The sequence below is a fragment of the Lissotriton vulgaris genome, chromosome 2_1 (assembly GCF_964263255.1).
Source record: "Lissotriton vulgaris chromosome 2_1, aLisVul1.2, whole genome shotgun sequence".
In the NCBI taxonomy this organism is placed as follows: Eukaryota; Metazoa; Chordata; class Amphibia; order Caudata; family Salamandridae; genus Lissotriton; species Lissotriton vulgaris.
The window spans coordinates 731,209,722-731,232,037 of record NC_141687.1 but is presented as its reverse complement, the minus strand read 5'-3'; the positions used below and the strand labels follow the sequence as shown (position 1 = coordinate 731,232,037).

The 22,316-nt window shown below is 42.1% G+C and overlaps 1 protein-coding gene across 1 annotated transcript in view; it reads right to left on the bottom strand.

Annotated features, from left to right (window-relative positions):
* Positions 1 to 555: 555 nt before the first annotated feature.
* Positions 556 to 22,316, bottom strand: part of RIC3 (RIC3 acetylcholine receptor chaperone) — a 143,666-nt gene continuing 121,905 nt past the window's right edge. Inside the window, exons 5-6 of the mRNA XM_086956014.1 lie at positions 7,608 to 7,753; positions 556 to 2,606 (exon numbers count right to left, since the gene is read on the bottom strand). Coding sequence (XP_086812140.1) covers positions 2,119 to 2,606; positions 7,608 to 7,753 — 634 coding nt within the window. The 3' untranslated portion in view covers positions 556 to 2,118. The remainder of the gene's footprint in view (positions 2,607 to 7,607; positions 7,754 to 22,316) is intronic.

Genomic DNA, 22,316 nt, shown 5'->3' with positions numbered 1-22,316 from the left:
CACTGAACGGACAAAATGAAAAAAGCAATGGTACAGCTTTGTGTGAACACGTCGAGCTGCAATTATTTAAAATGTAAATCAATTATTAAGGTGTTAAAGTGATTTCAAGGATTTGTAATCAGATGTGATTTTGTAATGGCCCTGGTGCGTGCAAGTTACCTGTGCTTGTGACTGCTTGTTTAGAGGAAACATAGCAATATTCTGTGTTCAGTGGGCGTCCTGGATATTGTGCCCCATGTGCCACTGCACCTGCTGCACCAAGCAAAGCGTTGTCCAGGGGTCTGCCTTGACGACTGTTCATGAAGATGTAACCAAAGCTGGACCACAGCACAGCTCCTGGGTCCTGCTCCTCTGGTTGGCTGCCGGTCCTCCTCTGAGCAGAATGAGTTACCTCCAGCAGCCGTAGACTAAGAAGGGGGGAGGCGGCATTGAGGGTGGTTTGCAAAGAGCAGCAGCAAAGTGACTCAGCCGCGATTGCTGAAGAAATGGGGATGCACTGAGGGAGGTTTCTGCAGTGTTGCTGCCTGTACCTCCCCCAAGAAGAACGAGACAGGATGAGCTTTAATATTTAATTATGTATATATATTTCTAACAAATTTTTGCAGCATTCAAAGATGGTAACATAACATAACATAACATTCAAAGATAAATTAAGGTATATGAGAGCTTTAGACTGCAATAAAAATTATAATAGGCTTTATCTGTAACAGCAGCGGATGCGAGGGAGCAGTCAGAACACGAGCCTTAGATTGAGAAGGGGGGTGCCTTGACAGGGGTTGGAGATGAGCGGCGGGGCAGTGAACCAGCCACGACTGCCAAACAAGAGTACCGAACAAAGAAGAGAAGGGGTAGGTCATAGGATGTGGCATAATGGCCAGAACTGCTGACCATGGAGCTGGGGAGCAGGGTTCGAGTCTCGGAGTCGGCTCAAAATCCTGTACAAGCACGCCTAAGAGAGCAGCCTCACAAAAAAGTTCTGCAGATGAAAAGGAGTTCTTTGGCCTCAGGAAACTGATAAGAGTGTACACACGAGTGACCAACAGGAAATAGTGTGCAAAAGCCAATGAAAATATAGGAAAAGATGGGGCAAGTACACGAACCAATAAAAAGTAAGGGCGGCATGTAAACCCGATTTTAGATTTATCCTAAACACAATAGATTTCACAAGCACAGTGCAAGCGTTGTGCAGGTGAAACCTTAAAATAAACGTATTACCTCATTCACAGCGCGATCAGTGGAAGGACAGTAATCAGTATTTGCAAAGCTCCAGCCAAAAGAAGAGGAAGTGATGCCTGCAGACACTGGCCAGTTAGAAATTAGCAAATAAGAGCAACAATGACACCAACAAATTTTAAGCAATGGGTGGGCTGCAAGCCCTGTTCTGCATACAATATCTATCGCAAGCTAGAGCTCATTCAGTGCATGCGCTGTCACAGGCAAGACCTAAAAAGGCATCAATATGGAAAGCTATTTGCTTGAGAACAAAGGGCAGTCTTAAACTCAAGAAAATTACATTTTCAAAGTAGAGTACTTTTCAAAAGAAACGCAGACGTGTCAATTTTAAAGGGAACAAAATACACACGAGTGGGAGGAAGGCGGAAACTCATTCTTTATAGTTTGTCAATAATACTGCTGCCTTTTCGCTGTACTCTGCTGGAAACCCTAAAATTGTGTTTAATATACAGTGTCGGTTATTATCAGTAAGCAGACTCTGCAGAAGTACAAAAGAGGCAAAGTAAAAATGTGACTCCCAGCAAATGCAATTAATATAGAAAAAACAATAAACTAACATGGAGCACTGTTCGAACTGGGACTGCTTGCTAAAAGTAGACCTTTTTTTCAACTATAAAACAACAAAAAATCAAATTATGATTTGCTTTTATGTGCGTAACAATGATTATGGGCGCTAAGTTCTGTATGTATTCACATCGGGCTCAGATGTGGAGAAATTCATACCCACCAGAGACAATGCCGTTTTCAAAAAAGTCACAATAAAGTTGTCAGGCACACATAATATAACAGCTTAATTCAGCTGCATTCAAAAGAGAGGAAACAAAAGAAAGCTAAAGTTGCGACAAAGGTGGCATTGCAAACTGTCAGCCTGTAATAATTTCTATTTCATTCTTGTCCAATCGTGTTGCGTTTTCTGAGTGTGTCTACTGCATCTTTTGTATTAAATTTATCATTTTTTAAGTCATTATCATCTTCAGAATCCATGGCCAGCTGGCCACTGAAGTCATCGTCTTGCTCGCTGCAGCTGTCTGAGTTGAACCCAGCATTCTCGGCTAGAACCGCTGGATCCTCGTCCTCGTGGTCACAGCAGTGGCACTTACCGGATTCCTGACTGTCATGGCGGCCATCGCATTGGTCACTAAAGGAGACATGATGGGGTTTTTTCTGCCTTTCAGGGAGACTGTCACTCATTTCCCCAATGTCAGCCAAGCTTTTTGTGTACAAGTGTTCCTCGTCTTCTAAAGCCTCCATCCTTTCCGCGAGTTCCTCGGGTGATGGCTGGTTGAGTAAGGAGGAGTCGACAAGGATTGTGTCTTGATTGCGCTTGCAGTACAGTGAGGTATCGTAGATGGGGAACGTCTCTTCTGGATAACCTGAAGATAGGAAAATAACAAACAAAAATAAAGATTGGTGAAATAACAGAAACCCAATCAGCTACACAGCAGCCAAAATGGTGGGAATGTCTGACCCAGGCTACACGGTGCCCCACCAATGTGATCCAAGATCTGGCATTACCAGGACTTTTGTCATCTAACCTATGATTTGCTGGTTGCTTCTTTTAACTTATATTGAACATTCTTTTAAAAGTTACACCTAAGCGAGCCCTGGGAGACCATTTGTTCGTTCGTCTTCTTAAAGATCAACAATCAAATAATCCCTAGAAAAGACTGAAGCACGGGCCCCTTATAAGTGATAGTCCATGATAGGGATAGAGGACAGTCATAAGTCTATCAAGCTTATTCTGATTAACTGGTAAAATGATGCGGTAACATCACACCTGGTATTACTGATATTATTTGGAGCTGTAACTACTGAGTGTAGTATTACCACATGATTATGAATGTTTTCACTTTTGAATGAGGCAGAAAATGTGAAGTCTATGCTTTCTTTGAGCATGGATTTCAGCATGTTTTGCCTCTTTACAAGCACCTTTTCGTGTTCATATTTCACCAGAGTTTTCTTGGTGAAATAAAACCAGTCAAAGTTGTCTGCTGTGTAGCTTTCTTGCGCAACATGTAATCCCAATTCATATTGAAACTCCTGTTTCTCCCAAATCATGATTACAACTTGTATTAGAATAAACCAGTAAATGACCGTATTTCTGGTAAAGTGAGTGGGAGCTCTGGTGTGAACAATCCCTTCATGCACTAAACCCATACCATGGGATGCATATGGAAAGGCAGGTATTCTTGCAGCACCAGCTGGACATTTAGATCGTTGGCTTTTCAAAGACTATATCTGGTGGTTATCCATGCCAGGGGGACCATGGATGGAGGTTTATGTAGCGATGCTTGTATGAACTGGGGAAAGGTTTTAACCCATGTACTATACAGAACACAGGCTCATGGGTTCCAGGCCAGCAACAACCACAGACATGCACTAATGAGTTTAATTTTAAATAAATGTGGGCTATGGATTTTCAAATGTGCCAAACGATGCATTTTAGTGATCTGGGTGCAATGCAAGCATGCAGGCCATCACAAGACAGATCTCAAAGAAACTTAAAAGTCATTTTAAAATACACCTGTTTAAGTCGTTTCTCAAAGGCAGATCAAATTATGATTTTAGGCCAATAATGTATGTGATTTAAGGGTACCTATTAAAATATTTGGCATGTTTCATAGTTAATACTGCACATAAAAAATGTAGGCCAGTTGTTAAGTTACTTTACAAGGGTGCCAGTAAAAGTAACGTTTCCCTCACCATAAACAATTAAAAAATGATATAATCAATTGCATATCAATTATATTATTAAGCTCAGTGGTTCTGCCAACTTCATCAGAGACATAAACATTCAAACAGCAAATCGTATGACGAACCAATTAAAAAGCTAGTTGTGTCATGTGCATACAAGAAAGAAGGTTGTAGAGGGTCCAAACAAAATGACCATCATTGCTTCAAGCAGGTGAATGTTACACCCCGCCTACTTTAAAGTCCATCTTGCACAAGACGTTTCTCGCTCGTTGAGTTTTTCTCACCCACAGAACTACATATCAATCGATTACGTTAACAAGGTGGGGGTTTCTGTATATAAGTGCTGAGAACAAACATTTGAGTAGGGGCCACTTATACCGTACTTTGCCCATGTCAGTGGTTTTATTTATTTATTTATTTTTATTTATAGGTTTTTGTAAAGCGCGTAGTAACTCCGAAGAGCATCCCAGCGCTGATCTGCTTCTCCAAAGGTTTTAGCCACTAGTAGGGTTAGATTTGAGGGAAAAGGAAGGTCTTCAAGGTCTTTCTGAACTGGAGATAGTTAGGTTCTGTTCTGAGTTTTCGGGGTAACTGGTTCCATCGTTTTGCCGTGTGGACCGAAAAGCGACGGCCACCGGTCTTGGCTTTTCTCACTCTAGGGACTGCAATAAGATTTTCTGCATTGGATCGGAGATCCCTCTCTGCTTTGTAAGGGATTAAAAGATCTTTCAGAAGAGGGGGACCGTTGTTGTTGAGTGTTTTATGGGCCAAGCAGAGGGATTTGAACAAGACCCTTTCTCTGATTGGAAGCCAGTGGAGAGAGTTGAGGGCCGGCCTGGCGGAGGATCTTCCAGGTGTGCCCGTAAGTAATCGGGCTGCGGCGTTTTGGACTTTCTGTAGTGAGTTCAAGGTGCCTTCAGGGGCTCCCAAGTATATAGCGTTACAGTAGTCTAATCTTGCCAGGATTAGACCCTGTATGAGGAGCCTCCTTGCGGTCTCTGGGAGCAGGGGAAAGATTTTCCTGCAGGCTCTGAGTAGTCCGAAGCATGTCCCTGCAGTTCTCTTTGCCTGGGTTTTAAAACTCATGTCTTTCTCAATCCACACACCAAGGCTCTTGACCTCTTCCACTTCCACTTTGCTTCCACTTTGCTTCCACTTCACTTCCACTTTGCCTATAGCAGTTGCTATCTTCTACCTTGCCCTGTCCAGGGACACCAGGTCAATAAACTTGACTTCGCATGGCTCTGTAAATGTGCATTCTGCCACTGCAGAGTAAAGAATATTGATTGCTCTAACAAATGGTTTAATACTGATATACCCCATAGTGACAGGCTGTGAAGCAGACAGCACCATGCAGAATTAACAATCTTTCCAATAGCTCCTATCGTGCAATAATTGTACAACATGTTTGCATAATTAATCTACACCATGCTCATTTGCAACACAACTGCAAGATTTATAATTGCATGGAAGACCAAGTGGTGAAAAGTGCTCAAATCTAAAATGTATAAACTCCTTTTAATTTGCCGTACGGGTACTCTCAACACTTAAAGGCTTGCCAGCTTGTAGGACCCTAGAGCCTCTTTGTCCTTAATTGTTGTGCACTGTTTTTTTAGGTCAGAATATATTTGATTGACATATTTTTTCAAAGCTACATCTCTGACAACTTTATTTATTTGGGCGTGTAATGATGCACGACGTGAAACCTTTCAGTTACTTCAAAGCGCATAAGAGGAAAAGGCCTTGTATGTCTGACGAAACAGTAGAAGAGGGAAAGCACTGGTGCAGTCAGTGAAGGATGGTGGCCACTGCTGATGTTCTGTGATTCCATCTCCATGGATCAGTAGGTCTGATTAGAAGGCGAGTCAGTACAGTTCAGTTTTCAAAAGATCGCGGAAGTACATGCCATTATGGGGCTTATTTACAAGCCCCTTGCGTCACTGTTCCATTACATTTTCTCATAAAAACAGTGATGTACCGGGGCGCACCGCAGCGCTAAGGGGCTTGTAAATAAGCCCCTGGGTTTGGAGCTAAGGGAGGAGCAGGGAACGTTCCACTTTCTCGGAGACTCGACTCCCACAGTGACCTCTGCGAGACCGGTTTATGAGGTGAGACTTGCTGTTACTACTCTTCCCAAAGAAGTTCGGATTTAATCACCATTTTCAAAGAACCTGACCCAGACATGTGGCAAGAAAAACTTTGGATGAAAAATGTGTTTGTGCCACCTGGAAGATGTTGTTCTGTAAAAAAGAAACAAGCCAAAGCAAGGCCTTTCCTTCGATTCCGCCATTCCACAACCGTTCAAGCAGAAGGCCGTGGAACATAATGTCCAAGGTCCAGAATTAACAATGCTGCCGTACTGCCCTCGTCAACAATTTGACTGATGGATTCAGAGGCTGGCAATAGCGCAGACAATGGGTTAAATTGAGGACATTTCATGGAGAAGTTCACCTTTCCACGTTCCAAAGTTCAATATATCGCAAGTCAGAGAAGATCAAGGTTGAAATCATCTCCCATTCTAATCTAATGGTGCTACGAGAACCTACTGCCTTGGAGTTCAGCAATTTTAAAACTTTTTCGTTTTCCCCATTGTAATGGGGAAAACGAAAATCATGAATTTAAACCGTGAGAAGTGAAATACACATGGTTTACTACATTCGTAACCAGTTTCTTCATCTAGGTACACATATCTAGGTACACACACAGGTTTTTAACGTCCTCTGTGGGTTGAATAATTTGTGCAGGCATTCTGGTACAAGACCTCAAACTAGTTCTAACCACATATAATAACATTTTGGTCTTAGCTCCACCAACTGTGGGCAGCTAGCATCCATCCAGCAGTCAGCTTACACCAGCCACTACTGTAGATTATCCCTATCAGAAGCAGTCTATCGTCTGTGTAAGAGTGGTATCACGTTTCAATGCACAGTCAGAGTCAAAAGAGCTCTAAAATATATAAATTAAAGAGCACTAGTAAGAGAGGTGTCCCTGTAGCACCCCACCCGCTAATTTTCTTAGAATTGAAAGGTGGGTTCCCAATTTAACCTTATGTTTTGACTCAGAAACCAATCAGTGGAACCATGAACGTTTTATATTGCAAGTCAGAGAAGAACAAGGTTGAAATAATCTCCCATTCTAATCTAATGGTGCTACGAGAGACCACTGCCTTGTCGTTGAGCAATTTTCAAACACATTTTGAGGCCAGATTAATCAACAGTTTGCACTAGTGCAAACTCACCAAAGTGATACATACTGGCCCAAGACATTGATTTGTTATTTACTTATATATACTGGTTGTGAAAGGCCTTATAACTCTGGGCTTTTAACAACTAGTGTAGCCCTCAGCAGCAAGCAATAAGGCTATATTCTTTGACTAAACCGTGTTACTGTTCTCCAGAGTTGGTGAAATAAATTCAGCACAGTCCAGAAGAGTGTTTGTCTTAATATTTTCTTACTCCATCAATGGAGCTTCAGCAGTCAGATTTCGCCTCCCTAATCTCAAGAATCGGGCGTCAATGAGACTTCATGCTGCCTACACACACTCTTTCAGGTTTGAAGAATTCATTTTATACTTGCTTAACTAAAAAGCAACTAAAATGCTAGGCACTCTGTTTCAATTGAGGGATAATATTGTTTCGCGTTCATTTAACATTGTCACAATTTGAAATAGGCATGCCTACCTTCCCAATCGTCCATATATGGAGCTTCCTCTGCTTCTTTCTCCGGAGAGATGCCATCAATTAGTTTCCCCTCTTTCATGACTCTTGTGATTTCTCTTAGCTGTTCTAGTAATCTTTGCTCTTGATCCGATGAAACATTCCCTGCTCTGTTGGAAAAAAGGGATCATCTCGGTTAAGAATCATGCACTGATTGAAGAAATTCCTAGAAACACCCTTCCATAACACAAAGCACATCTATAAACAATGACAAGCCTCAAAACATACTTGGTGTCTATTTTTTTTTAAAATGTTAACATTAATAATACACTTTCTTTCTCTTTTGTGCGAAGAAGTCCATGAAAATGTGTTGTGAGAAATTACACCCAGCGATGTAAAGTTACTTTAATATGTATTTGTAAAGAACTCGATCACAGACTTTCTTCATGCAACGGGAATACAACAGCTAAAACAAAACAGGCCACACATTTGTGTAATGTAATTATTTCTATATCAAGCGCACAAATGGGAACACAAATACAGAAACACTTCTGCTTCCGGCGAGGTAGGATGCTGCCCACACAAAGACAGCCCTATATTTAGCATGCAGATATTATAGTGTAAAACTTCACATGGATAGGGAAATTACTCAAACTTAAAGGATTACTGCTTAATTTATCTGAGCCAAACAGAACTAGGTCAGAGAACAATGTGACTGATGAAGTTGCTTTATCTTTCTCACAGAAGGGAAACAGATGGAAAGTAAATGGTAAGGAGTCTTCAAAAGAGAACGAGCTTTATGTTTTGTAGGTTGTGACAAATCTTTTTTAGGTGAGTTGTCATTTTAAACCTAAAGTATATTAGAACAGAATTAAATAACCTAGTCTAAATTGCTCATTATATAATGCACCTCAGAGTGGGACATGCATAAGTATATAGAAAAACTCCATGGGAAGAAAAAATGGTGCCAAGTACATAGCCACTCGGCCATCCAATCCTTCCATCGGAGGGAAGGCCTATGCCATTATGCCAGCTTTCTGCCAGAGAATTCGGGTTTACCAGCAACCGGAGCAAATGGGTGGAAGTAAGTCTTACTGGCGTACTATAGCAAGCAAGGACAACATCTGCAATGTCTTGCTACCTTTGAGGAGTTTGGTATAGCATTGACATTGCGATGGAGTCCGCATTACCTTTCACAAGCAATCGCTGTCAGCTGAAGGTAAAATGCCCACATGTAACTTACTCCGGGTCCCTTGACTTCAGTACTGACTCAGGGACTAATCTAGACTAAGGCCACAGTGGCGGTACAGACACCGCTACACTGGAGGTCCGACGACCTATCAAACGTTTGGCGGTCAGACTACCAAAGGACCGCAGCAACTGCCAGGGATCCCAGATCCTCGGCAGTGGGGCAGCAGTCGAGGCCCGCTGTATGTTTAGCGGTGCCCCTGAGGCACCGCCAAGCTAATAATGAGTATCCTCACCACCACAGTTTTCATGGTGGTGAGCCTGACATGAAAATTGTGGCAGTGAGGATACAAAGACAGCTCTACAGGACCCTCTGTTGCCTCAGGGCTTGGAGATGCATGCAGGGGGGCCCTGATGTGCCCCCCATAAGCGTGCCTTCCCAGTTCCAGCACAGCATGGATTTCTTAGTCCATGCTGTGCTGGAACGCGCTGTGGGGGTCCCATGGTACTGCCTTTCTAAGGCTCACATACAAGCCTTTCAAAAAGCACCGCCACCACAGGAGTGCCAGACCAGGAGAAAACTCCTAAGTTGGCGGGCGGGCGGGGGAGGGCTTTGGCAGTCTTGCAGCAGGATGCTGGCATGGCAACCTGCTGTGAGACCACCAAAGGCGTAATCAGGCCCTTAGTATTTTACTAGCGCTGCAAGCCTTTTAGTAACCTTACCAAATATTTGACTCAACTTCATATGCAGGTGAGGTGTATTCCTGCTATAAAAGGGTGTGGCTTGTGGGAAACGAGGTCATAATGGGGATGTGGTGGAGCAAAGAAGCAGAGTGAGGGAAAACACTGTCGCTAGAATGTAAAAACTATGCTCGCTGACATAATATTGAGACCATAAATATCGTGCTACAGATATAGCAAAAATATCGAGCAAAAATATCTAAAAATAAATATTGTTTTACACTAATATCGAAAAAATATATACAAATATATCTTAAATATTTTAACATATAACATTATATAAATATGTTTAAATATTTTAAAAGATATATATATACTTATTTAAACACACACTCTCATATATAAGTATGTGCGTATGTACATATATACATATATCACGTAAAACTATTAAAAAATTATGATTTTTATAACTATATTATGTTTCAGATTTACCAATATAACTATATATATATATATATATATATATATATATATATATATATATATATATATATATATATATATATATATATATATATATATATATATATATATTAAGTAATCGTCTTCTTGGAAAAAAGAAGCAGGAGCCTCGGCGGGGTTAGAGGAGCAGCACCGTTTTATTAAATACATGGCGAATGCATTTCGGCCGGATTGGCCTTTGTCAGCGCCTACGGTGAGTGGAAAGGAAGTCCTGACGCTCTGCCTTTGAGTGCACCATGCCGCGCACTGATAGGTGCAAATGTCCGCTCCGCCCACAGCATGGAAGAATCCTCAGGTGACAAAATTAATCAGTCCGAGCAAATCAACGGACTCCAGTATCCAGGATGCACCAGTGGCTCCCAGATGAGAATGCTGTGGGTCGTTCTTGAGGTAAATCAAGAAAATAGCAGGGGGGTAGGATGCTCAGCAGAACGTAGTGACAGTCCGCAAAATAAAACAAAAAGATGCCACCTCAAGTCCCCTGTCCTCTTCCACCATATATATATTCTGTCCACAAGGTTGCCCTTTAAGGATTCCCAGCACAAGCAGGGGTTACTGCACTCGGAGCCACAGGAGGAAAATAGCAGCATGTCTCCCAGCTTTGAAACACTGCCATACGCGTTTCGAGCTAATGGAAAGCTCTTGATCACTGGCTCAATGAATGTCGAAAACAGGTAAGTTTGGAACACTCTTTATTCAATTTAAATTGAATTGATGAATGTCGAAAACAGGTACGTTTTGAACACTCTTTATTCAATTTAAATTGAATAAAGAGTGTTCCAAACTTACCTTTATATGGCCTACTTTTACAAGATTTGTAGCATATTTTTACTGCAAGAAGATTTGGATTGTTAGTTTGAATTTGTTCATGTTTTGCATCTAGTTCATTCAATACGAATATTGCTAAACCTCCACAGGGGTGTCCAAATTTCTGATATTTAATTGCTGGTTCGAAATATCCCCTGCAGTGATTTAACATAAATGGGACTATTACCCATGTTTCCTGCAATAGTACAATATAGTTATGGGTTGAGGCTCCTTGTATTTTAGCTTCCGTCAATTTTCCACAAATCTAATTTATGTTCCATGAGCATATCTTCATTGTAGAAGTGGCCTTATTCTTTTCTTGTAGTAGTACGTGTGTTAAAGTTTGTCAACGCTCCTTGTCACTGTGCAGGGATTCATGATCCATTGTTCGTTTACCTCATTTCTATACTCTTTCTCTAATGTATTAGGGCATTTTTTATCTTCCAGATTTGTTTTGCTGAGAGGATTTTTAAAATATGGAGAAAACAATGGTAATTTTTTCAAGCCAAGATTTATTTATTTGACTTCCTATGTTTAAAAAGGGTGTTCTTACAAGTGATGTCGACCAGCCGGCATACAGTCAGTTGAATGAAATGTGAGAAGCAGTCTCATGGTGCTCACGCATGAACCCTGTAATGTGAATCACACGTACACATTGTAGTAAATGACTGCTGTCATCCCACGGAGTTGAATTGCATCAATTGCATCATACATATATACCAACAGGAAACAGAAAGTCAACGCAGCTATGTCACGCCCCAAGTGCTTGAACTCCTGCGGTGGTGAACCACTGATTTACGTAACCACAAGGCAAACCCTTCCAGCGCCACAATGGAGAGCACACACGGAAGTTCAGTTTAAACAAAGTGCTTTATTGTACAGACCCCACTGCACTGACAGACGCGTTTCGCCTTACGGCTTTCTCTATGTTAGTTTTCCTGTGTAAACATGCACCTTTTGTCCCACCTCTTGGTATGTCTATGCACAGACCCGTATCGATCTTTTTAAATATGTTAGAAAGCTGAAACTACACAAGATTTTTTATTGCATCCAAAGAAGAAATCATTCGGTGGGTCAGACCACAATTTAAATGATACTGATTTTCTTAGTGGCCATGATTTGGAGACCTCAATAGCCTTACAAACACTGGAATCTGTGACAAATATGAATGAGGAAGACATCAGTGTAGATACCTGTCTCATGGAGGTGGATATCAAACAGTCCAGTGGAAACAGCAATCTAAAAAGAAAATAGAGAGTGATTCCTCAGGTTCCCGTTGACACCTTTGATGTCTTTAATGAAGCCGTCATCACTGACTTAAAGAACTTGGGCAAAGACAGGAAGCAAAAGAATCGCTATTATAACATCCCCAGGGAACAATCAAATCACTCAAGGAAGATTCCACCTTGAAGATTAAACCCTCCGATAAAGGAGGTAATATTGTCATCTTTAATAAACAGCACTACTATAAGGAAGCCATGAGACAGCTTGACGACAGGGAGCACTATGTGCCTATTAGGAGAGCAGATTATCTGGAGTGTATTAAAATCTATCACCAACTATTGCTAGAGTGGACGGACAAAGGAATGTTAGATCAGGATGAATATCTGTTCCTTAATTGTGAATCACCTGTTCTTTTGACCTTTTACCCCATCCCTAAAGTACAGGAGGAGTGTGGCTCAATGGTTAGAGCGGCAGACCCTGATGCAGAGTTCTGGTCCGGGACCAGTGTTCAATTTCCGCCTCGGCGGGTCTTGGGCTCATAATTCCTCGGACCTGATTTCTCGCCTCGGTGCCTATTCTAATCATGGGCCCCACGCTGCAACTCTGGGCAATAGCTTGCTTAACCTCCACACCGGCCCCAACAGCGCTGTGGATGCCTGGCTTCACCCTGGGGGTGCCCAGGAGTGGACACTTCACAGGGAAAGCCAGGAGGGGTTCCACAGCGGTATGAGTAATAGCGCCAGGAAACCGCTTGGTGACAGTGTGCTCTACAAATACCTTGACATTTACATTTACATAAAGACTTGGCCAACCCCTGGGGTGACGTTTATCAACAGTCTTCTAGAAAATACGTCAACATATATTGACTATTTCCTGGCACCCTTGGTTAGAGATTTAGACTCAGATATACGGGACACCCAGGACTTCCTGAGACTCATTGAGGGGATAACATAGGAACCAGATTTGCTCCTTATTACTTTAGACATTACTAGTCTATACACATGGATTAATCATCATGACGTCACAGCTGTCAAGTGGTTTCTAAACAAAGATCTTTGAAATTCGAGAAACATAATATTATGCTACAACATATGATTATCTTCTGCTTGAATAATAGTATTTTTATGTTTGCAGGACAACTGTATAATTTAGGTTTAAACCTATAATAACTAATAAAACCCCACCGAGAGGGAAATAGCTCTCACCAGTGTAAATATAAAAAACTGAAAAAAACACTTGCACAAACACAAACTAAATGTCATTCAAAGAAAGGAAAAGGCAAGTGAAAGAGTAATTTTGTTTCTTCCTGAAGGGCCCAATGCAATGTGACTTTGTTAAAGAAGGTAATAGCAAGAAAGACTGGGATAACATTAATCTGCTTGAGTTTTGTTGTTTAGTGATGTCACTAAAATATTGTTTCTTCTTCCTTTTGATTTTTTTTGCAGTTTGGTGGTCTTTGGTCAAAAGTTGCAGGACTTAGAAGCATGTTTTAGGTCTTGTTTAATTATTTTATAAACTGTATTGAATCAGGAAATAACAAAATCATATTTGATATTTTGGCTGCATTTGATTCTTCCACTGATAATTAAAATGGCTGGTTTCATAACAGCCTTTCCCAATATGTGCCATCACATTTACCCACAGAGAATGGGTAAAACCCCTTTATACTTCAACTCACAGTTTCTAGTGAGTCAGTATTGATACGAGGTGAATTGCCAACATCTCGGGCTTTAAACATTGAATGCAAGGTATAGTGACAAGTATATGTGAAAAGAGTGATATCACCAAGCATTTGGGATAGTGGTGAAAACATGACATCAGACTTTTGTAAAACATGGAACTCAGTGTCCCTTGAAATGCTGCTGCAAAAAGGTTCTTTCCAAGTTCAACAAAGATTGGAGTGATATTGCTTGTATTTGCAGTGATTCAGCTACGTATATGAAAAATGTGTTTGATGACCTGTCAAAACTGATACCTGAGCTGAAGTGCTTCCTTGTAAGAGATCCTTTCCATTTGTTAGATGGTATGCTGAAAGCATCCTTACAATCTTCAGAGTTAATGAAGGATGCATTTGACTTTTAGTCCATTTTGATGCACTGTTTTGTTATGCGCAGGAACTAAAACGCAAAAATTCATTATTTTGTGCTTTGCGTGGCAACAAAGAGTCATGCCAACTTTTTCATTTACACTTAGCTGATGGTTCCTAGTCTAACCACATCGGTGCGGTACGATTTACCGCCAGGTGCTGACCCCTAATAGAAACGGGCGTGGTCATGACGGAATGGTTCCGTCATGAGCACAGCTCAACCGATGCTCATGACGGAACCGTTTCGTCATGAGCATCGAAGGGGCTAAAGGAAGAGGCTGTGAATGCTATATTATCCATGTGGCAACCGTTTACCGACTTTTTGATGAGTAATGATGCCAAAGGCAAGAAATGTGAGGATCTCTGGTCACATATTGATAGTGATGGGAAAAAAAAGAAAACTCAATTGCATTCTTGGATTTTTACAGAAAAACATTCTGAAAACACTCTTGTCTACCAAGTGTTCAGCATAATTGGTGTAGATGTGAACCATCTCCTTGAGAGTAGGCTTGGCGATACCTTTAGTAAATTTGGCACTGCAACATGTTCCATGTTAGAGGGCGTGCCAAAATTTGAAGAGAAATTCAGGAGTGTTTATCTTAGAATATATGAGAAATGGCTTGCAATGATGCATAGAAATGTCCCTTCACCAACCATGGCATTTGACTCAAACCTCACTGTGGTACTCTGTACAAGTTTTAAATCCCTTCCGTAAATGGAATCTTCTCCATAGGTTCAAATGTGCAGCTTAATTTTTGACTGCTTCATTAACTCTGAGAGGGCAAAAGAGAAGGTTTGGGTCATGTGTCTGAACTGGCTTGGACCACTCCAATATACTCAACCAACAAACATAGCCAGACAGATTTATTTTTGGGATTTTTCTGATACCACCCATCCGATCAGTTCTGGAGGATCATCTATTTTATTTTAGTATTTTTATTTTTAGAAAAACATTTTACCATTTGATTTGTATATGTCATCAAACAGACAGTTAACGAACAGTAGAAAAATACATACAGAAAAGTAAGTTGTGCATAAATATTCAAGTGCTATACAAGTGCTCAAAATCAATATAATCAATACAATCAGTTCATATAAGCAACACCAAAAACAAATCAATCAAATGGCTAACGATTAATTCACATTAGGAACCAGTCCTTCATATTAGGTGCAAGAAGACAGGCGGACAAACAACTCGAAAACACTGCCTGCCTGTCTTACTAAACCAGGGATGGGGAAGTGGATTTACGGGTTGCAAAACTAGGGATCACAGATGTATAAGTTTGAATGGCCCTAGTGGCACCCTTCTTCTTTTTCCCGGGCTTGGGGACCCCAATGTAACGAATGCCATTAATAACGGACTATATTATTGCCCAGAAGTGGTTGTTTATTGAATTTTATTCTCCCAGATGATCTTGTGTTTAAGGATTTTTATGCACACTTTTGCACATACGTGATATCATGATTGAATGTTTAAAACCATGTTGAACGATGGCCACTATGAAATTACGCTATCAATGTTTGATGTAAGTCCATCTTTAATTTTCTATTTTATTTATTTTTCTGTCCTCATTTGCCACCTAGGTTTTTTGTGGTACAGCCAATGGGTATATAAGCGACATGCTGCCTCCGTTTTTAGCAACTGGCAGGGACAGAAATAGCGTATCCGACCTCATCCCTCAGCTTTAACGCTTCTACCACATATAATCAACCACTTAAGACCAAAAGGAAGGTGGGGGATTACAGCACGAATATCTCGATTCAACAACCGGGACACAACATTGCCCAAAAGTTGGGTCATAGTGGCATGATCATTGGACCCGGGGAAAAAAAAAAACTCGGATGTCTAGTGAGACCAATTCAACAGATACCAAAAAACTCTTTTATTTGGATTTCCAGACCTAACCAGATCTAATCTGGAAACCTGCAATGTCGAAGCGCACCAGTCTTCAATAGAGGGAGGTAGAGGATCTTTCCATTTTTTACAAATCTCCCTTCTGGCAAGCAAGATGGAACACTAACTTCTTTGCCGGACTTTGAACCCCCTCTAGTATTCCAAAAATTAGAAGAGGCAGGTCAAGAACTATGTTGGAGTCCAGAGATGATGAGAGAATGCTACTCAAGGCCTCCCAAAACGTAGACAAGTGGGGGCATTCAAAAAACATATGGGAATCAGGGGCTGCAACCAAACCACATTTAGAACAAGCTATTACGCTCCCCTGAGCGAATTTCGAGAGCCTTAAAGGGGAATAGTAGGCTCTATGGATTGTAAAAAGGTGGTTTCTACATAGCCACGCCGGTTTAACAGTATCCCAAAGCATCTTACACGATGTACTCCAAAGTTCTTGTACGTTACAGTCACTCATAAATGGAGACCAAAGTTCGTCTGGTAACAGGAATGTGCCATCCGATTCCTCCAAGATCAAGTTGTACCATATTGAAATTTCCTTTTTGGCGGGAAATTTATCCACCAAGAGAGATATTAAATGACTATGCCCTCCTAAGGGAAATTTGCTTGCTCGGGGATGGGCGGGAAATATATGCACGGGACCAGCTAGCTACTTGCATATACTTAAGAGTTGCCAAATTTGGACCAATTTTGTGTCTCAAACACTCCCAAGGGAGCAGATCCCCGTCCAAAAATAGGTCGCCCCAAACTTCTACTCCAGCTTCTTTGATCGGGACTGCAAGACTATCTCCCAGCCAAGCCGGGCTCTAGGGAAGATCCCATAAAGGTGTCCTACTGCTGTAATACCCTATTTTTATAGATTTCGTTTCCTGGGCCCAGATTTTTGCCATCCCCTGTAGAATCTTCAATTTAATCTTTTTAAAGAACTTGGGATCCCCAAATTTAAATAAAAAACCTGACTGGCTTACTCCCTCTCCCTTAAGCAATGTGGAAAACAATAACCCTGTCCCAGAAACTAACGGCTTTTTTAACAGCATTCTAGCATGGGTCAGCTGGAAGGCCCATGCATAAATCTGGAGATCTGGTGCTGCAAGCCCCCCTTTTCTCTACGTCTCCTGAGTTTCTTCCAGGAAATCCTTGGAAGATGTTTATTCCAAATGAATGTACTAATTTCGGCCTGTAATTTTTTTATTAAAAGTGGATCAAAATATAAAGGAATAGTGTTAAACAAAAAAGAAATCTTAGGCAAAATAATCATTTTAATTAAATTTACCCTTCCCAATAATAATAACGGGAGTTGTGCCCAAGACTGCAGAAATTTACGACAATCTTTTGCAACCGCTGTAAAATTTATTGTGGCAATCTGGTTAATATCCTTAACAATGCTAAGGCCCAAATAGCGCATCTTAGAGCCAGGACGAATAGTGGTGCTCAGTGAATTTTGATCCACGTTCCACACTATCATTTCCGTCTTAGAAGCATTAACCTCATACCCGGACACTTCCATAAATTCCGAGGCCACTTTAAGGATTACAGGAAGAGCCGTACGTGCCTCTGACATGAAGACAAGTATATCGTCCGCGTACAGGGCCACCTTTCTCTCCCATCCCCTATACACAAACGGCTTGATGTTAACGTTGTCCCTTAAACTTTGAGCAAACGGCTAAATGGATAAATCAAATAGTAGCAGGGAGAGCGGGCAGCCCTGCCTTGTTCCCCTTGAGATGTTAAAAGGGTCGGTTAGAGCGCCATTAACCAAAATACAGGCCTTGGGGTTCTGATATAAGAGACTAATTGCCCGACAAAATCTCCCACCAATATTGAACTTAGCCAAGGCCTCTGACAGGTAGAGCCAAATCACCCTGTTGAAGGCCTTGGTAGCGTCCAACGTAAGAACAGCTAAAGGAAGGGACTCCAGTGATGCTATATCCATGGCCCCTATTAAATTAAAGATTAATTCATATAGCTGCCGGCCATTCACAAACCCCTTCTGATCTGAATGTAAGATCTCAGGGGCTACTGGTGCCAACCTCTTAGCAAGGACTGTGGGGAAGATTTTATAATCCACATTCAGGATCGAAATGGGTCTATACGAACCACATGATGAAGGTGGCTTCCCTGGTTTAAAAATCAGTGTTATAGAAGCACTGTCCCAAGATGCTGGGGGACACATGCCATCCTGTAGGATTTGGTTGAACAGCACTGTCAGGAAGGAGACTAGTTCTTGTTCCAATACTCTATAGATTTCAGCAGGAAGGCCATCAGGCCCCGCCGCCTTCCCCTTTTTAGCATTTTGAATAGCATTCCTAACTTCTTCCTCTGAGATTTCACTGTCCAAGATCTCACTCTGTTTAGTAGCTAATCCTTAATATATTCCGGATCCAAGTTTTTATCCTCCTGATAGATGGATTGAACAAACTCCCTAAAGGCCTGTCTAATATCACCATCTGAAGAGAGTGAAACGTTATTAATGGTGATTGAATCGATGTTATTGCTGACCTGGTCCGTTTTGGCTTTCCATGCCAATAACTTCCCTGCACCCTCCCCATATTGAAAGTGGGCAATCTTACTGGCCTCCCATCTTTCTTGGAGTCGCTGGTTTAAGACTGAACTTAATTGGCCCTTTAACACCTTGGCTGCTATGGCTTTTCCCGTCCTGTGCTGGAAAAGCTTGAACAGCATTATTTCATGACGAGCTCACCTTGTCATGAGCACAGCTCCAGTGTGCCTCATGACAAGCTGAGCTCGTCATGAGCATGGAAGGGGTTAAAGAGAGTAGCTTACTGTGAAGTGGGGTCAGGATAGCATCCGGAGAAACCAAATTGGCATCAATATCAAGCTGGGTCTTAGCTATTTCCGCCTCTACAGAAGTTACTGCCTCACTGTACTCCCTCCTTCTATAGGACACCTTGCCTGTGATAAGGCCTCTTAAAAATGCTTTCAAAGAGTCCCATACTACTCTATTGTCCGCCGAACCCACATTTACCCTTAGAAAATTCTGAACTTCGGTTTTAAGAAACAGGGCATCATTGGGGTGAGAAAGCAATGAGTGATCAATTGACCAGCTCCTGGCTGGTGCTTTGAGAGGCATTACAAGCTCCATAGCTACAGCTGAATGGTCGGATAAGTGCAGAGAGAGGTATTTAATGCTTTTTACGGATTCTACTAGTCTCTGGCTGATTAATACAAAGTCAATATGTGACTGATGATGATATTTGTAGTTCCTAAAAGAGACACCCTGCTGCTAACCCGACCTTACCCTCCAGATGTCGACATACCCAAATTGTTTCATTGCATTGAGTAAGAAAGTCCTGGATTTTGAAGGGATCAAGGACCAGTTGTTATGTGATTTGTCCAATACTGGGTCCAACACAATATTAAAATCCCCAGCAAATATGATTGGCTCAGGGAAGGACAGAAGGTGGGAGAAGATTGACTCCAAGACCGAGGAATCGTCCAGATTAGGGCCATAATAGCCTACCACTGTGACTTGAACACCCAAACTAAAAAGTGAGGCGATAACCCATCTTTCACCAGGGTCCACCTTATAAGAAGTCAACCGGGCTTTTAACTGTCTCTTACAGATCAAAGACACCCCCCTAGTATTCCTAGATTGGGAAGTGGAGACTGCAAAGTCGATCCACTTATTTTTCTTTACCAGTTCAGCCATTTCGGTCTGGGTCAAGTGAGTCTCCTGGAGGATAATAACCTGCGCATCCGTATCACGAAGATATTGCAGCAACTTTCCAGCCCTAGGTGTGGTGCGAAGGCCATTAACGTTCCAGGATAATACTTTAAAATTGCTCATACGATCCAATCCAGACCCTACCGACCCCAAATGGAGGCAAAAGATGCCAATATCCTGTCCTAACCATAACAAGCTTAGCAGCACAACATAGAGCAGCAACTGATCATTACAACAACAAAAAAACACAACATTGGCAAATGAGGATTTTTTTTATTCCCCCCCTAAACCCCATATGCACCCCCCTACAACCTCCCCCCTCCAATGGAGAACCCTTGGTGTGTCTAACCGGATAAAATCCAGTAGATGACACCCCCTCCTCAAGCCCCCACTAATCCGCCCGAAACCTAAACCATAATTTCTACCCACGTGACTTAACAATACAGATGATCAATTATGTGTAGAATCTCTTTTTTTCTTTCTGTTTAAATTCCTTCTTTACTCAATACCGGAACTTTCCTTTACCTGACTAAATCCCTTTTATAACTCTTATCCCCTTCCCGAATAATAACCAATAAGCGACCAAAAACAAAGACAATAAGAATAGAAGAAAATCACAACCTTCTCTACCTCGGGTAACCCACACTCCTCAACCTATTTAGCAGAGGTCTTATTGCCCAACTCCAGCAAAAGCTCATCAGCAGATTGGACTGTCCTGATATTAAACATCCTGTTATTGTGCATCACCTTTAACGCAGCCGGAAACGACAGCTGAGCAGTCGCTCCCAACTTTCTAAAGGCTTCATGTAGCCTACCGAACTCCCATTGTCTCTCCAGAGTGATTCTAGCAAGGTCTGACCTGATGAGAAAAGAGAAACCCTTCCCAGATAGGGACTTCTGTTTCAAAGCTAAGTTGAGAATCTGCTCTTCAAGGGCATAAGTGTGAAAAAGGATTTTGCGGGGTTTAGTCCTTTGCGGATTTTGTCTGAATGGCTCTCTGTGCACCCTCTGAATATCGGTGGCCAGCTCCTCCAAAGATCGATCTAAACATAGCGAATCCTTTAATAGTTGAGTGATAAATTGTTTAACATCCGAGCCTTCTGACCCTTCGGGCACATTGAGAATACGGATGTTACTCCGTCTAGCATTGTTCTCCAACACTTCCATCCTGTCCGATAAGGCCTGATCTTCTTTCTTAAGCTTGATGATATCCTCTTCTGCTTTATCCAAGTGGATTGACAACACCATCACTAATTCCTCCAATTTCCCAGTCCTAGATGTAAGCCCATCAATCTTATTATCAAGGGATTTGCAATAATTCCCAATCTCAACCTGATTTGCAGAGGACTCCACAAACCCTTTTTTTATGTCCCGAGATAAGGTGGAGAACATCGCCAACAAAGAGGCAGCTGAAATAGCAGGGGATGTGTCTCCTGACCTAGTACTAGGGGGGAAGACCAATGCTTCCTGCTGAACAGTATCATGGAACAGACACACCTCCACTTCGTTCCTCAGCTCTGATTCCGGGACATCTGTAGACCCCCGTGTCAATTTTGGCACTATCGGGTAACTCCCCGCCCCCCTGTAACTTCTGCGTCAAAGACTCTGCCAACCCCTTACAGGATGAAAACCCCTCATCCTTTTTAGCAGGTTCTGTGACTACTGTCCAACTATCTGCGGAGGGATGAGAACATATAGTTACTGCTGACAGGGCTAGTTCAAGAGTTGAAGATGTAACTGAGGCAGACACAGGGGTAGGGACGAGTGCAGTGGTAGGAGCAGGATCAAGCGCGGGGGTCGGAGCAACATCAGAAGCAAAAGTAGAGGCTGGGACTAGAACTGTATTGTCTGCAGTGACTGCTGTCACTGCCATAGGGGTAGACATGCTCTGTAGTTCTGTAAGGTGGAGAACCTGGGGTACGGCTTTAAAGTAAGAACGTAGAGATGGAGTAATTTTTGTTCCGACATCCAGTGCAGCATTAAAATTAATTTTAGCCTTTGCTTTACTTTTAATGCTACTAGCACGTGTACGCTTTGCCTTAACCTCTGTCGAGAGATAGGAAGAGGCTTTTTTATCTGCTAGGGGTGCAAACTTGTTTGGGGTGAGACACACAGTAGGAGCAGACGCCTCTGCATACGGTTTTGTCAATGTCTTCCCTCTTTTCCGACCAGGCTTTCCTTTACCTGCAATCTGGAAGGGCAGTTGGAGTCCCTCAATGTCCTCTGTTACACCCCCTCATTACTCTCCTTACCACTATCGGAGCCTTCTTCTGCCTCTTCCCCCTCCACTATCTTGGGGAAGGAAACCTCAGGAAAACGATCCTTTACAGGTTCACTGCAGGAAGCGCGCACAAAGCTACATGCCTTCCTACATCTCCTTAACTCCAGGGCAGCCGAGGACCACAGCTGCAGGACCAGCGGGAAACCAGCGGAAACTGCAGAGACTGTAGTGACTGTGGAACCGGTAACCGTTGCTGTTAAGGCTCCACCGCAACCATCAGTGCCGAAAACGCCGCCGAGAAATCCAGGCATGAATGTGGAAGAAATACTCCAAGTCCCGACAGAGCAAACAAGAAAACAAAATCCCTAAATTAGTACTTTTTTTTTTTTGCAGAAAGCGATTATAGAGAA